Source organism: Ipomoea nil, unplaced genomic scaffold, assembly GCF_001879475.1.
Source record: "Ipomoea nil cultivar Tokyo-kokei standard unplaced genomic scaffold, Asagao_1.1 scaffold3130, whole genome shotgun sequence".
Lineage (NCBI taxonomy): Eukaryota > Viridiplantae > Streptophyta > Magnoliopsida > Solanales > Convolvulaceae > Ipomoea > Ipomoea nil.
In genome coordinates, this window is record NW_017619558.1 from 1073176 (window position 1) to 1089263 (window position 16088).

General features: G+C 37.6%; 2 protein-coding genes across 2 annotated transcripts; both read right to left on the reverse strand.

The window, feature by feature from the left end:
• Nucleotides 1–722: 722 nt before the first annotated feature.
• Nucleotides 723–2915, reverse strand: LOC109166928. Its single transcript, XM_019315825.1, has 5 exons — nt 2556–2915; nt 2220–2369; nt 1806–2037; nt 1539–1606; nt 723–1364 (listed from the first exon to the last, which is right to left on the reverse strand). Exons 1-5 carry the CDS (start codon nt 2913–2915, stop codon nt 723–725), a joined length of 1452 nt encoding a protein of 483 aa, XP_019171370.1.
• A 5720-nt stretch (nt 2916–8635) lies between these two features.
• On the reverse strand, nt 8636–10497 carry LOC109166929. Its single transcript, XM_019315826.1, has 5 exons — nt 10113–10497; nt 9516–9955; nt 9382–9467; nt 9133–9275; nt 8636–9030 (listed from the first exon to the last, which is right to left on the reverse strand). Exons 1-5 carry the CDS (start codon nt 10495–10497, stop codon nt 8636–8638), a joined length of 1449 nt encoding a protein of 482 aa, XP_019171371.1.
• Between the last annotated feature and the right edge of the window lie 5591 nt (nt 10498–16088).

Sequence of the window (16088 nt, forward strand, 5' to 3'; positions counted from 1 at the left end):
GAGATTACCTTGGATAAGGCATGAGGAGAAGTTATGTTTTGTGTTACTGCTTCACAGTAATAGTCATGTAGTCTATTTGGGATTTGACGTTGCCTGTTTGATCTTCGAGGCTGCTCAGGGGCACTGGACTGAGGTATGTCTGTACCATTTCCATCAAGATTGCATGTTTCGTCACTTGTGGAATCAGCTGGCAGAGGGCTTGTATTCACTGGCCATGCAGGGCTGTCAGTGTTCAGGGGCTCAATATGTATCTACTGGGGGCTGCCATTGTTTATTTGGGGAGAATTGCTGCTACTTTGTTGAAAATTGACCTCTTCACAATTGGATATGGGAATGATGGGCAGAGATGGTTCAGTTAGCTGGGGAGTATCTTCTGCTAGACATTGATCCTTTTTGTTGAACGGGAATTCGAATTCGTAGAATACCACATCTCTCGAGATAACCACTGATCCATCATTCATATCATACACTAGATATCCTTTTATATTTGTAGGTATTCCAATAAACATACCTTTTCTACTACGTGCTGCCATTTTGTGCCGGGAATGGGATGGAATGGAGGCAAAACACAGGCACCCAAACACCCTGAGGTTGCTGAGATCAGGCTTCTTTGCATATAAACATTGATATGGACTTAACCACTCAGTAATTGGTGATGGCAAGCGGTTAATGAGGATTGTTGCACACTGCCCCCATAATTCCAAAGGGAGGCTTGCTTGAAATCAGAGGGCTTTTGCTACTGTCAGAACATGTTGATGCTTTCGTTCTACCACTGCATTTTGCTGCGGGGTGTACATGCATGTTCGCTGGTGGATAATACCATTATCATCAAAGAAATTCACCATATTAAATTCCGGACCATTATCGCTACGTATGATCTTAATCGGAAGCCCGAACTGAGTATGGACATATTTGTGGAACTTTCTGATTAGATTCTGAGTCTCTGATTTGTGCCTCATTAGATGGAGCCATGTGTATCTTGAGTAATCATCGACAATGGTTAGGAAGTAACGTTCTCCTCCTAATGATTGAACCATGAACGGACCCCAAATGTCTACATGAATGAGTTCAAAACACACTTTTGACATAGTAGTGCTGAGAGGAAATGGAGCTCTCTTGTGTTTGGCAAAGTGATAGGTATCACAGATTAAATTCTTAGTACTGGACATAGAGATATCATTCAAACGATGCATTTTATTGATAGGGAAATGCCCTAATCCTCGGTGCCAAGTTTCAGCACTACAGGACATGGCAAAGTGAGTACATGACATACTATGGTCTATTGGTGGCTTGAGTAGAAGGTATAAGCCCTTTTGTTCCTTAGCAAATCCAATCATCTTCCCAAGTTTCCCCTGAAGCTGACACTGATCAGATGCAAAAGTTAAAGTGTGAGATGAGCGTTGCAGCAGCCTACTAACAGATATAATATTAAATTGGAAAGTAGGGATGTGTAAGATATTTCTCAGCCATAGATCATCATCCAATTTTATATTTCCCACATGTTTAACCGTAGCTTAATTACCATATGGTAGATTAACCCTTGTTCCTTCAACAGCATAATAATCATCAAATAATCCCAAAGAGCACACTATATGATCAGTAGCACCTGAATCCAAAAATCCAAGGAAAGGAGTTTAAAGCAATTGAGTTTATATGAGTATCAATAGTGCACCTGCCTTCATTTTGGGAGATCTCTTTATTGAAGGTAGGGATGAGAGAGACGACTGCATTTGTGGGGGTCTGATTCTGCATCATCTGAGTTTGTCAGAGTGAGATGAGTTGTTGAAGTTGTTCAGAAGGGATACCGGCATCACGACTTGTGGAGGCTGCTATGGTTTGCTGTCTTTCTTTTGATTTGTATCCCGGTATCCAACCGGGCAGATAGCCGTGCTTCTTATAGCACTTTTCTATTGTGTGGGCACTCATTCCACAGAAGGTACACTTAGCCTTGTTACCGCCATTGCCAGAGTTCATGTTTTTCCTGTTGTTGAATTGATTGAAAGCTGCGACAATGTCATTGGTGACAATCTGAGGAGTCTGAACAGAATTTGCAGGGTTAACTTCTTGACAACTCAGATTGACAATGTTTAGTTGTTTTTCAAAATTTTCTGCCATCATGAATACTCTATGCATATCTGGTAGAGGATCGGGAACAAGTACTCCAGATTTAAGCGAATTGTATTCATCGTTCAGACCTTAGCTTGAAGGAATCTAATAACCTGATCCACTTCACGCTCGCTTCTGATCTCATCTAGAAGATTACATGAACAACGTGGATCGCACTTGCATACCGCAATCGGCCTCAGCTCATTCATCTGCTCCCAAAGGATTCGACATTTTGTGTAATACTCATTAACCGTCAGATTTCCCTATTTCAAAGAGTAAATCTCATTCTGCAAAGATGAAATGCGGTTCGCATCTCGTTGGGAGAACCTCTTTTTCAGATCGTTCCACATCTCCTTTGCCCTATCCATGTACATGATACTATGAGCAATGGAGGGGTGAGCTGACTTGTAAATCCATGAACAGATCATGAGATTGCATCTTCTCTATGCCGCATACTGATTGCTCGATCTATCCGATGGAGTGATGCTGCCATCAACGATCCCCCACTTGTTCTTCACTTCCAACGCCACACGCATGGATATGCTCCATGTTCCGTAGTTGTTGCTTTCGGTAAGGGGAGGAATCACAAGGATGGCGTTGGAGCTCTCATTGCTGTTGAGATGAAGAGGATTTTCTATGTCTTCTGATATGTTACTCCTCTGCGGAGTGAGATTAAGGCTTCTGTTTGGCGGTGAGGTATTGATTGGCGATCGATTGACTGGTGCGGAAGGATGAGTTTTCTGACTGGATTCTCCAGTTCCGGCGACTGCGGCGACGTAGCTGGTGGGTCGCGGTGGCTCTGATACCATGACGATTTGAGGGAGGAAAGCTTAAGAGAAGGTCAGTTTCAAAGAGTCCATCAAAGCTAATTGTTACATGATCTGTGTAAAAGTGATGAGAAGAGTTACAGAGAGAACGATACAATGCAGAATATATCCATCAACTTTGGCGACAAAGGCTGTTACAACTAACTAGGAGGAAAGGACAAGTGTGCCCCTGAGCTACTCTCTTTCTTCATCTACTGGTTCTTCCTTATTGCTCAATATTGAGACATTAGATTTTTCAACTTAGACTAAACTAATATTAAACCCCCCAAATTTAATTTTGTCCAAGTAAAATCACGCTAGAGGAGGTAAATAGTGAGTCTCTCAATCAGTTTTCACTTAAATTGTCAGCTATTATTACACTAAAAGATAAGGATCTCAAAATGGGCTGTGTTGAGAACCGTAGTGAGGCGAGTTAGGGCAAAAAAATTGTGACCGTTGAAGAAGCGGGTCGCGTGTGCCTATGTTAACAATTTTTTTATTTATATGTTTTAATAAAAAAAGATAAAATGTTGTAGGCATGTTATTGTTTCATATACTTTTTAAATCATATTATGTATTAGTATTCCTAATATATAATAAAAATTAGTACACTTCCATATGAAAAAAATGAATGCAAGTTGTTAGTACGGATAAAGAAATTATTACTACTAAAATATAGTATGCATAAATTAAAAATAATATTCTTTCTATTTATTTATATACTAAATATAGTATGTTGTGTAATATAATCATTTTTTTTCTAAAAAGAATATATTTTTTACTTTTTAAACTAGCCAGCGGAGCCTACAACCTGCTTGGGCTGGGTTAGAATTAGACAAATTTGGCATATAGGCTAATCCATGGTGGGAAGAGCCGACCTACATTGACAACCCTAACACAAATTGATGTAAAAATTAAATGAACAAACAATATTTTTGTCTATATATATATATTTTTTAAAAATAGCAATTTCAAATCCTCAATTATTAACCCGGGCATTATTGACCATTATATTTTTCATAAAATAACATTTTAGGTCCTCCACCAATAAAGGCCATTAACTAAAATATAATTCATCACCATACGTGTGGAGCATGTTAGTTAATATAGGGACCAAATTCTAATTTACAATTCTAAATTAAACAATTATAGTGCGTTTGGTTGGAGGGGGGAATTATGTGGGAATGGAATTGCAATTCCATGGGAGTTGAATTACTGAGAATAAAGTGGGAATTTAAATTCCTGTGTTTGGTTGACAGGAATAGAATTACTGAGAATTTCAATTTCAATGTTTGGTATACATGGGAAATGAAAGGGAATAAGTAGTATAAAGTCAAAAATGTCCATTATTGTTGTTAGACATTAATTTTAGGTTAAAATAGGAAGGGGTAATTTTGACTCATCACTATTTTTTTTCCCAGGAATTAAAATCCCGGGGGGGACATGGGATTTTAATTCCATGAAAATAGGGGAATTGCATTTCCATGGAATTGCAATTCCCTCCAACCAAACTACGGAATATAATGACCTTTGGAATTAGGTGGCAATTAAGTGGGAAGGGAATTTAAAATCCCTCCAACCAAACGCCCTGTTAAAGTTTTCGTTAACAAATTGAGAAATCGAAATGTCAAAACCACACATCTTGAAAAGATGGGCCAAAATGGTCACCTTATAAAAAGGAAAAATGATCAAATAGGCCCTGAACTTTACTCAAAAATTAATTAGACACTTAAACTTTCAAAAGTTACAATTAAACGCATAAACATGTTATTTTGAAGCATTGAAGCCAAGAAATCGGATGGTGACCTATAATTACTTAGGGTTTTGACGACCCTTCCACCATTTTTCGGCAACAATCATCAGCGACCGACGACCGGATGGTTGCCGGTCGTGTTGGGAGGAGGCGACGCCTTCTCCGGCGATTAGAGAAGGCGACCAATTGGTCTGCCTTCTCCTTCGCCGGAGAAGGCGACCAATTTGGTTGCATCCTCCAAACGTGACCGGCGACCGGTGATTTTTGCCAAAAAATGGTGGAAGGGTCGCCTGAACCCCTAGGTAACCTGTAATAACAGGTTATTACTAACCGGTTTTTGGGTTTCAATGTTTCAAAATAACATGTTTATAGGTTTAATTGTAACTTTTGAAATTTTTAAGGGCCTAATTGTTTTTTTGAGTAAAGTTCGGAGGCCTATTTGACAATTTTTCCTATAAAAAATTATAAGATCAATAATATACACACCAATAATTAAGTGGGTGAAATCGTTATTTCATGTAAACATAAATGTGAAAGTACTATTTTCCGAACCAAATAATAAAAAGTGATATATACACCGTACCAACTTCTTTTATGACAAATCTTACACTATCATGTAGTTAAACTAAATGTGTCATAGCGATTCACATAATCAAACAAAGTAACATCAAATTAAATATGATTTAATGCAAGTAACATTAATGTTTAGGCCACAATTTCTTGGCATGAATTGGAGCCATAATAAGGAGCAATATATGACGTATAAAAAGGATTGAAATTAAAGTAGAATAAGAAAAGGGAAAAGTGACCGTCCATATTATAGAGTGTTACATACACGAGGTAGAATACGTGAAGAATCCTAAAAAGTAGTGGCAGTGAAGAGAGCCATCACGAGGAGGATAACTACTGGTGCATTCATCTGAATCACAAATTAATTCAAGATTTCATTAGTAGAAGTTAACCACACAACCACTTCTTTGAATTGAAGTTAGGCTTGTGAATTTCTTGGATGGTTGCGGCACAAAGAAGATTCAATGGCACGTGCAAATAGGGATGGCAATGGTACAGGCTGAGGAGTATATCTCCATTTTTATGTATAAGTTCTCGATTCGTTCTGCGTCTCTGTTCCCATAGAAAATTTGAGGAGAAAGGAAATCTCCACTCCTGATTAATCATAAAGTTAAACTAGTAATTTACCACAAATTTTTAAAATTTGATGTAGAAAAATTTAAATATTGAATTTCCGTCGTGAGTAATTATGATTTGTCTTTAAAATTCACTTAGCAACAATATAAAGTGCACATAGGAATCGTATAAAGTGCATCTAATGGTAATATGGTATCATTAATTGCACCGAATGCGAAAATTAATTGAGTTCATCTTTAAAGATTAGATTTATGGTTTAGTATTTTAAATTTGATTTTTTTTTTTTTTAATTTTTTTTTCCTATCGTTGATGAAGTCAACGATGCAGTTTTTATTATTCACTTTTTAAATTCACTTTTTATTATTTAAGAGTTTAGTATTTATAGTTTAGCTTTTGGTTTAGTTTTCTAAATTTATCAGATGCAGTTTGTAGTTTTACTTGCACTCTATAATGTTGAAAGTTATATTCTATAACGTTGTTAATTGCACATTAGAATTTGAGTTATTTAAAAAATTGTCACTATAGTTTTTTTTTTTTTTTTTTTGTTGTTTTTTGTTTTTTGTTTTTGTTTTTTCTATAATTGTTTAGGATTTGTTAAATCTTTTCAAATAGATCACTTTTCCAATTGGTTTATAGTTTTCTCATGGGGAGTGGTCTTCACAAGAGTGTGCCCCCATACACATATCCCTCATATATGTTGCATACTTGCATACAAACTTTCCCTCCTAATGTGAAATCATCTTATTGGACTTTTCATTATTCGATTATTAAATAAATTTATTTTTTAATTAGTGATGAAGTCAGCTAATTCATAAGCACCAAATGAATAATAGAAACCATACGATGAGGGGAAAATACACACCATACGATGAGGGGAAAATACACATGTCCACACAGACACAGACACACAATATATATATATATATATATATATATATATATATATATATATATATATATATATGTGTGTGTGTGTGTGTGTGTGTGTGTGTGTGTGTGTGTGTGTGTGTGTGTGTGTGTGTGTGTGTGTTACCGTGCGATTGTGCTGAATGCAGTATAATTGACAAACAAATAATACCCGGAGTATCGGGTTATTATCGATCCATAGAGAAGTGGAGCGTATTAAGCACTAGCTACTAATTTATTCTTATGAAGCTAATCCTAACGAAAGACATGAATGACCAAATGGTAAAAACTAATTAAAACAAAGTATGTTGGTTTGTGAAAACAGTTGAGGAAGAATGAGATTCCTAGGATTCAAGTATTTAATCACATAGTGGCATAGTGCCAATCTTCAGGTCAATATTAAATTCGGGTTTAAACAAGTGTGAGAATGCAAAATAGGGGAAAGAGTTACTCCTATAATCTCTAACCTAGGTGAATATTCGCTCCCGTGATATAAACACACAACAATGAAAGAACAAGCATTCATAATAAACTCTTAACTACTACCATCTCCCAATGTGCAATAACTAAGAACTAATTACCTAACAAATATGCCATCTCCCAAGGTGCAAAAGTTAGGTGCAATTATGAGTGCTCCAAAATATGCCTAACTCATGTTATGACATAAACCAAGCTATGAAACAAGTAGTTTGAGCCCTAAACTACTCGCAACAACAATATGAATCACAATTGCAACACAAGTATAAAACCCAAATAATAATATATTAAAGAATCATAGAACTGGGCACATAGGTTCATAAATACTTTTACCCAAGAATCTCTAAAGTAAATTAGCCACGCATGGCTAATATGCAATACATAGCAATAATAAAGAGTTTACAAATAATCTAAAATAGCACAGGAATTAAACCAAGTGATTCTCCCAAATCTCCCTAGCTTTCTTCTTACTTCCCAAGACAACTTGTAGTTCTCAATTTTCCTTCTTCTTGTTTCCAAAACACAACATAAACTCCTTAGGATTGAGGAATGTGTCCTTTTATAGCGGGAGTCAAATCGGGGCGAATTAGGAATTTTCTCGCAACAATTTGGAAATTGCCAAAGCCTGGCCTCTCGGCCGCTCGATGCGTCGAGAACAAGCTTGACTCGTCGAGCTTCAATGACCAATACAAGGCTCAAAGGGGACACAAGGGGTAATAACATATATAAGGGTAGGCTTAAAGGCTATGGGCTAAACAAAAATAGCCTAAATCACTTCAAAACATGCAATACTTAGACTTCACTTAGGGAGTAATGAGGCAAGTTCTAGCAAAATACCCATGACCGGAATCTCACATAAGCCTTCACTAGCAATGCATAACACACAAGATCAAGAATTAATCCAATTTATTGAGTGGTTAACAAAGCTATTAGCAAGAAAATAGATCAATAATGTGTTTACAGCTCAAATCATCAATCACAAATTGAATTGCAACAAGTACCACCAAAACAAAACCCAACCAACAAGAGAGAACAATTGTAACTACATGCTGTGACAAGTAATTTATTAACAAAAAGAACCTGAGTCATCTAAGCAAAAATTTTGAAAATTACCCCAAATTTTGGCTCCTCCCCCACACTTAAAATTTTGCATCGTCCCCTCGATGTAAAAACCCAAAACACAAGGAGGACAAGAAAAAAAGAGAAAATAGAAAGCAATAAAACAACACGAACTAATATAAGCTAAATAAGATGAAAATAATAGAAAGCAATAAATAAAAATGCAATATAAAAGATAACATGGGGGTGCCTCCCATGAAGCGCTAAGTTTAACGTCGCTTGCTCGACGTAACCCCATTATGGAGTGCTCAGTCCGGTTGATCCACAAGGTTGACCTCTCCACCCAAGAAATTCTTCCACTTAATATGTTCCTCATGAGTCATCATAAAACTAGAATCAACATGCACCAAGGACTTGCATTTAACCTAGAACAATTCTCAACTTTTTGAGACTTTGACTCATCAAGAACATCAAATTCCACTTCCTCCTCTCCAAAATCAAAGATCATGGATCCCTTTCTCGCATCAATTATTGCTCCAGTTGTAGCCAAGAAAGGCCTTCCCAAAATGATGGGAGTATTAGGATTCTCTTGACCAGCTATCACAATGAAATCACAAGGCACAAAATACTTGTCTACCCGGACTGGGACATCTTCAAGAATTCCATTGAGGCTTGTAGTAGATTGATCTGCAAATGTCAACGTGAGATTGACCGGTTGTGGATTTCCCAATTTCAACTTTTGGCAAAGAGATAATGGCATGACATTAACACTGGCTCCTAGATCACAAAGGGATCTCTTGATTGTATGGCCACCAATGACACAAGGGATTGTGAATTGCCCCTGATCTCTATGTTTCCTAAGGTTCCTTCATTCATTACGAGACAAGGCCCGGTACTCTTGAGCCATATCAATCATCTCATGATCCCCAAATTTCCTCTTCTTAGTAAGAATATCCCTCAAAAATTTTCCATAAGAAGGAACTTGAGAAAGCAAGTCAAGTAAAGGAATAGAAACTTTCAAACTTTTAACCACATCAAAATATTTTTCCACCAACTCTACTTGGCTTGCTGTTTAAATTTTTGAGGGAATGAAAATGGTGGTTCATACCTTCTCACGGGTTTCTCTACCTTATCATGACTTGTTGATTTGACTTCAAAGAATCTTGCCCCGCTTCTTCCTCTTCAAGATTCTCCTCAATCTCCACATCAACAATCTTACTTGCAGTTGATGTATCAATTGGAAGAGATGGCTCTCAAAGTACCTTCCCACTCCTTGTGACAATGGCATTGACTTGTTCTATTGGGTTCTCGGTGCAAGCTGGAAACTTCCCAGTGTCTTTAGTGCTAGAAGTTGAGGCTTGATTGGCAAGTTGATTTTCTAGCATCTTGTTGTGAGCACTTAGTCGATCCAATCTCTCAGTCACTTGCTTGAGTCTCTTTTCACTTTTCAATTGGGATTTTAGCAGGATATTCATCATGGCTCCCAAATCTGGTTGTGGGGGAGCTTCCAAAGTGGGTAAAGGAGGTCTAGGTTGAGACTGCATACCTTGGAATTGTTGCCCTTGGAAACCTGGTGGTCCTCTATTGACAAAATGTTGGGGATTTGCAGCCCCCCATTGGATTTCTCCATGGAAAACCTGAGTGGTTTCTTGAGGAATTTGAATTATAGGCCCCTTGAGGTTGAAAGGATTGTTGTTGTAGCCTATTGTATCCCACCAAATTAATATGCTCCATGGGAGATTGAGAACTAGGATCATTAAGGAATTCTCCCAAATTGTATCCACCACCACAAAGATCACACATTAGAACTTGACTTGAAGGAGTAGGGGGAAGGGGGGGGGGGGGGGTAGAAACATAACTCGCATTTTGCTTTTGGAGAGTGATTTGAGCAAGCTTTTGGACCATGGAAGCAACATTATCAACCTTAGCTGACAAGGCTAAAATTTTCTCCACTTCATGTATGCCTCTTATAGGTTTTTGTGAAGATCTCTCCGAGTACCAAGTTGATCCATTCATAGCAATCTTCTCCAGTAGTTCCTCGGCTTGATTTGGTTCCAAAAATGTGATTGAGCCACCCGAAGAAGCATCAACTAGAACTCTTGAATGGTCAAGAAACCCTCCATAGAATACCATCATCAAATCCCGACTTTGAATGCCATGGTGTGGACTTTTCTTTCTCATCTCCTTAAACCTCTCCCAAGACTCAGTTGCAAATTTCTTGAAATTTTGAATTGCTCTCCTCATCTTTTGAGTCTTGGAAATTAGGTAAAATTTCTTCAAGAATTCTCTATGTAGTTGATTCTAAGTAAAAAAATGGTTGGCTGGAAGTGAGATGAGCCAACACTGAGCCTTGTCCCTTAGTGAGAAGGGAAAAACACGTTGCTTGATGGCTTCTTGAGGATCTCCATTGATTTTGAAAGTGCCACATACGCGGAGGAACTTTGTGATATGAGCATTTGGATCCTCCGTTGGTTCACCTCCAAATTGATCGGAGGTGATCATGTGCAAGATGGCCGGCTTGATCTCAAAATTGTTGGCCTCCACACCTGGAACATTGATACTATCATGTTCCTCCTCATCTGGAGCAATGTATTCAGACATGGATCTCCCAATAAGTGGTGGTTGATTGACTCCATTGTCATCCCCACCTCCAGTAAGGTTCAAATTGATTTGGTTTCCAAGTCCCTGTGCCATTCTTCTTTGCTTTCTAAGGAACTTGGCTTACTTTTCAATCTCAAGGTTCAGAGGCAATATCCTTCTTTCCCTAGAGACCGTGTGCGCATATAACACCAAGTACTTAGAACCAAAAATCACAACTCAAATAAAGCACTTGTTATAGGTTAGCAAAAATAAAAATAAAAATAAAAATGGATTAGACTCCTACAATAAAACTTTCACTAATGTCAATACTTAAACGACACTTCCCCGGCAACGGCACCAATTTTAATGTAGTATAATTGACAAACAAATAATACTCAAAGTATCGGCTTATCGATGTAACACCCCACTTTTTCTAAATCTTAATTACAATTCTAAACCACAACTAACATAAACTAAGCAGCGGATAAACAACTTAATAAGTAAACTAGTGGGAATGTCACCGCCACAACCACCACTCCGTGGTGATTGCACAGGCTAAGGATGGAACTAGAAATAAAACAAATAACTAACATCCATAAAACTTAATTTAAAAACATAAAGGGAAAAAACACACCCCGATGTCTACATCATCAATCATCATCAAAACAACATAAGTCTATAAATCCGACAAATAACATCATGATAAAAGACTATGAGTTCAGACTACTAGAGATACTAGACTAGTCTAACTCGATCACCTCTCAACGCTGGGCCCACCTGAAAGGGGTTTTACAAACAACACATAGACAAATAGGAAAACTCCCGTTAGCACGAAGCTAAGTATAACCACACTCAACCCTGTAAAGCACTAAAGAATATACTTTGGAAAAACATTTGTTCACATACTAAGTCAAACAATCTCAATACATAAACAACTGTAGATACATCACAGACTTTCTATATGCTTGCAACCTATAATATCAAAAGACATGCTTCAATACAAATGACTTAACAACATAAAGATTCCAACACATAAATAACAAAACGAACTCATCGTAACGAACTCATGCTTACAAGCAATTTCATACCATTAATCAATACGAAAACTATCTTCATGATTTCAAGTTCTCATCAAGCAACTGGATATATAATACTTCAAAAATGCAACTAAGCAATCACACTCATGAACAAATTCAGCTAATCATTCTCTTTATGCAATCTCGTGCAATACTATACTCAAATGCAATCTCGTGCAATACTATAAATGTACTCGAATGCAATCTCGTGCAATACTATAAATATACTCATACACTCGTTTGTAAAATAGAATACTTTCTGTGGAGGTCTCATTGAGTCATAAATGACTTGCTTTCTTTCTTTCTTTTCTTAGAGTCACAATGACTCACTTCTTTCTTTCTTAGAGTCGCAATGACTCACTCTTTCTTTATAAATGGATGAGGTAGGAACTTCACCATAGTGTGAATGAACCTATCCGGACACGGCGTCTAGCCGACCTAATGCTCTGCTCGTCCACCGAACCACTCTCTTGGTTCTATGCTCAAACTCTGTGGAATCCGGTATCGAACTATTAGCGTGCACACCCCTGACCAGGATACCAAGCCTAGCGGGCAGTTTCCAACCTCGTAACGTGGGAATACACAGTGTTACATATACTGGGACCGCAATGTCCATAAAATCATCCGAGAGGACATAGTCCAAACGGGGTCCTCCAAAACCTCACTAATATAGATACTATATAAATGTATCTCTCATGCACCAAACTTATGCATGCCACAACTCGACAACTTCTCAATGCATCAAATAATGATATACCACATGCTTATGGATTTTGAAAGTAATACTTAGGCTCACGTTGGCCACTTATGCACTTTTCAAAACATGATATACTTGAGATGCAAAAATACTCTACAACATGCTCCAAATCAATGTTTATAATTCATAAAATTCCCAGCAATACAATCTCATGCTAGGCTTGCAACATAACAAATTCTATATAATTCTATCATCAAAATATACTCCAAATCCCATTGATCAAACAACACATTCTAGTCATGTTTTTCTAATAAGTCATATTTTCAAAGTGATCATGCTTCTCTACTCAACACAAAAATAAACATCAGGCAACAAGGCAAGACATTTCTCTTTTACGGGTGAACTTCAAAATGCATATTGTGTAGCAATTCATCAATAAATCCATCATAACATGCTCATTTCTAATCCAAATTTAACGAAATCAAAGCCAAAACGTGTGTCGAGATGGCCCCGAGGTACCGAGCGACAAGGGCCCGTGACACCTGGCCTGAAACGACACGTAGCTGAGCCACAAGGGCCCGGCCACTGCACAGATCACTCTCAGAGACCAGGGGGCGGGGCTCACCATGAACCGCCCCCCCTCAAGCCGTAAAAACGCTGGGCCTAGGCAACGACCCTCTCCTAGGGCCGTGCCCTAGGCCCGGCTGGCCCGGCTCTAGCCAGGGGCCTCTCTGATGGGCCATGGCTAGGGCCGTTACATCCATTTGGTGCACACTGTCTGTGCACCAGATGGTCCATTTCATCTACAAATCACTTCCAAGCAACTCCAACACATCCAAAACATTATCAACACATCATAGATAAATAATAGATCACTTCCTAGCTCAAACACAATGAAAATCTACCATTTCTACTCATTTCTACTCAAGATATTAGGCTTCACAGAGCCAAAGATTAAAGATGGAATCCATGGGTACACCCTCCTTCACCTCCTAGACATGAAAAACAACCAAACAACAAGCCTTAAGAGCAAAGTTCTCAGAGATGGAAGCTAGAAATCAAAGAAGCTAGGAGAATAATGAAGAAATGGAAGCTTGATGTGTTTTCTTGCAAAGTTGGCTTGGGGAAGACAAGGAAGAGAATCAAAGAGGCAAATGTCTGAAAACATTCCATTTTATAGGGCTCTAAATCCTAGGAGAATCAACAATGATTGGTGGAGGGCAAAAGTGTAATTTCCATTGGCTAAAAGATGAAGCAGGAGAGGGTTTGATGTCTAGTGGTCCACCATGCTCCATTGACCAATGTTAGAATTGCTATTTTAAATACTTTGGGTTGAAAAGGAATTTTCTCAAAAAGTTTTCTAGATGAACACTTGTTTAAGGCTTCTCAGAATTCTCCTGGTCTCACTTAGATTGGTTCCTCTATTTAAAACTTGGTACGCGAAGTACCCGAAAATTTAGGATTTTGGATTAAAAATAAGTTTTGGTGTTGAATTAATTTAAAATGTGTTCAAAATAATTTATTCAAACACCAATTGATCGCAAAAATTTTTAATGGAGGGAAAATGGCTATTTTGGAATTTCTTAAAATTGGATTTATAAAATTAAATTTTGGGTTGTCACAATTGATCCAGAAGGAAGTGAGGCGTATTAAAAACTTGATACTAATTTATTCTTATGAAGCCAATCCTAAGGAAAGACATGAATGAGCAATGGTAAAAACTAATTAAAACAAAAATGTTTGTGAAAACAGTTGAGGAAGAATAAGATTCCTGGGATTCAAGTATTTAATCACCTAGTGTCAATCTTAAGGTCAATATTAAATCCGGGTTTAAACAAGTGTGAGAATGCAAAATAGGGGAAAGATTCACTACTGTAATGTAACAACCCAAAATATTTTCTTCCAAAATTCCTAATTGATCAAATTAGGAAAATAAAATTATTTTATTCCTACGATGATTTATTCTAAAATGTTGATCCAAAAGTCTATTTGAGACGAACCTGCTTCTATCATTTTATAAGTTTCAAATGTTCTAAGCCAAAATGATTTAATTCTTGAGTCCAATGATTTTGTTTGAGCCAAAAAAATTTCTAAACCCAATCTTTCTTTGACCAATCTATATTTTTATCTCCAATGTTAGCCCAAAATATATATAAATCCTAGAATTTGTTCTTGAACCCAAAAGAAATTACCCAAGCCCAAACTATCTTGACCCAACAACTTATATATAACCTAGCCCATTTACCACTTTGGACCCAACCCAAAATAGGAGTTCCCCTACTATTTATAAATCTATCTTTTATATATATATATATATATATATATATATATATATATATATATATATATATATATATATATATAACATCAGCCTACGCCTTGAACCTTCCTCTTCATTTTCTTTCACCCCTCTTCGTCGACGGCATAATAGCAGACCAGGTGGATGGCGTGGCGGATGGCTTTTCGGCGACAAACGGTTTCGGCAACAATAGCATCGACAGTTCTCCCTCTTCTCTATCTCTTATAGCGTGTGTAGCAGCTTTGGTGGGAGGCGGACTGGCGGCGGACATTGGACGATCTCGCCCAGCATCGTTAGTGGCTGTTTCCCGGCGACGGCGGCGGTGATTTGAGGCAGCAGCTCTTGCTCCTTCCTCTGTTTCTCTAGCGAGCAGTATTCCCTCCGACCGACAGTGAAGCTCCGGTGAAGCCCGCTCCTCATTTTCTTGTTTGGCAGCGGCGGGTTTTGATGAAGTTGGTGGCGGAGTTCGATGGCCAATGACGGTAGTGACCAAGCGGTAGTGGCAGGTTCTGGCGGTGCGTAGCAGTATCCAATATTGTCAAGAATGGAAGCATATACTTTAGCTATACCAGTTAGCATTGTGGCTTTAGAAGCAACATTTAGTGCTGGGACAAGGGTAATTGATGATATACCTGTTAGCAACATTGTTGCCTAAAACAACACAATCTTTACTTTGTGGGGGTGATTGGCTTCGACATATACATGGAGTTACTGTAACACCCCAAAATTTTGAAGCTTTTAAAACTTATATAATAAAGGTAAATTCTCATTAAATCCCAAAATGGAGTATTACTAAACATAAGAGTGCGGGGTGCTATGCCACATCTGAGCTGGAGAACTTAGATGCACAGGCTAAACTAACTAAATATCCTCAATACATCATCATGACACGCAGGCCGAAAGGAAAAACTATCTAACTAATCCCAGTTCTTCTAGCGCGCTCCGGAAGCTAATCATCTGTGCCTGAAAGCCAAATATATCTGTTCAGCGAATGATGCTGGTAACCCACTCGAACGCGTTGAAATACAATATAGGTAAATATATATATATATATATATATATATATATATATATATATATATATATATATATATATATATATATATATATATATATATATATATATATATATATATATATGAAAACCATTTTGAAGCAGGAAGATATATACTTAGGAGACTCT

Bases quoted from the DNA above. Each gene is read 5' to 3' on its own strand.
- LOC109166928 (XM_019315825.1), bottom strand. From the start codon at position 2,915: ATGGTATCAGAGCCACCGCGACCCACCAGCTACGTCGCCGCAGTCGCC. The intron at 2,038-2,219 runs GTTATTAGATTC...AATTCTGTTCAG, and splicing joins GCGAGCGTGAAGTGGATCAG to ACTCCTCAGATTGTCACCAA. The intron at 1,607-1,805 runs GTATCCCTTCTG...TTTTGGATTCAG, and splicing joins CTCCACAAGTCGTGATGCCG to GTGCTACTGATCATATAGTG.
- LOC109166929 (XM_019315826.1), bottom strand. From the start codon at position 10,497: ATGAGGAGAGCAATTCAAAATTTCAAGAAATTTGCAACTGAGTCTTGG. The intron at 9,956-10,112 runs GTTATGTTTCTA...GGGATACAATAG, and splicing joins TCTCCAAAAGCAAAATGCGA to GCTACAACAACAATCCTTTC. The intron at 9,031-9,132 runs GTAATGAATGAA...TTTGTGATCTAG, and splicing joins AGAGTACCGGGCCTTGTCTC to GAGCCAGTGTTAATGTCATG.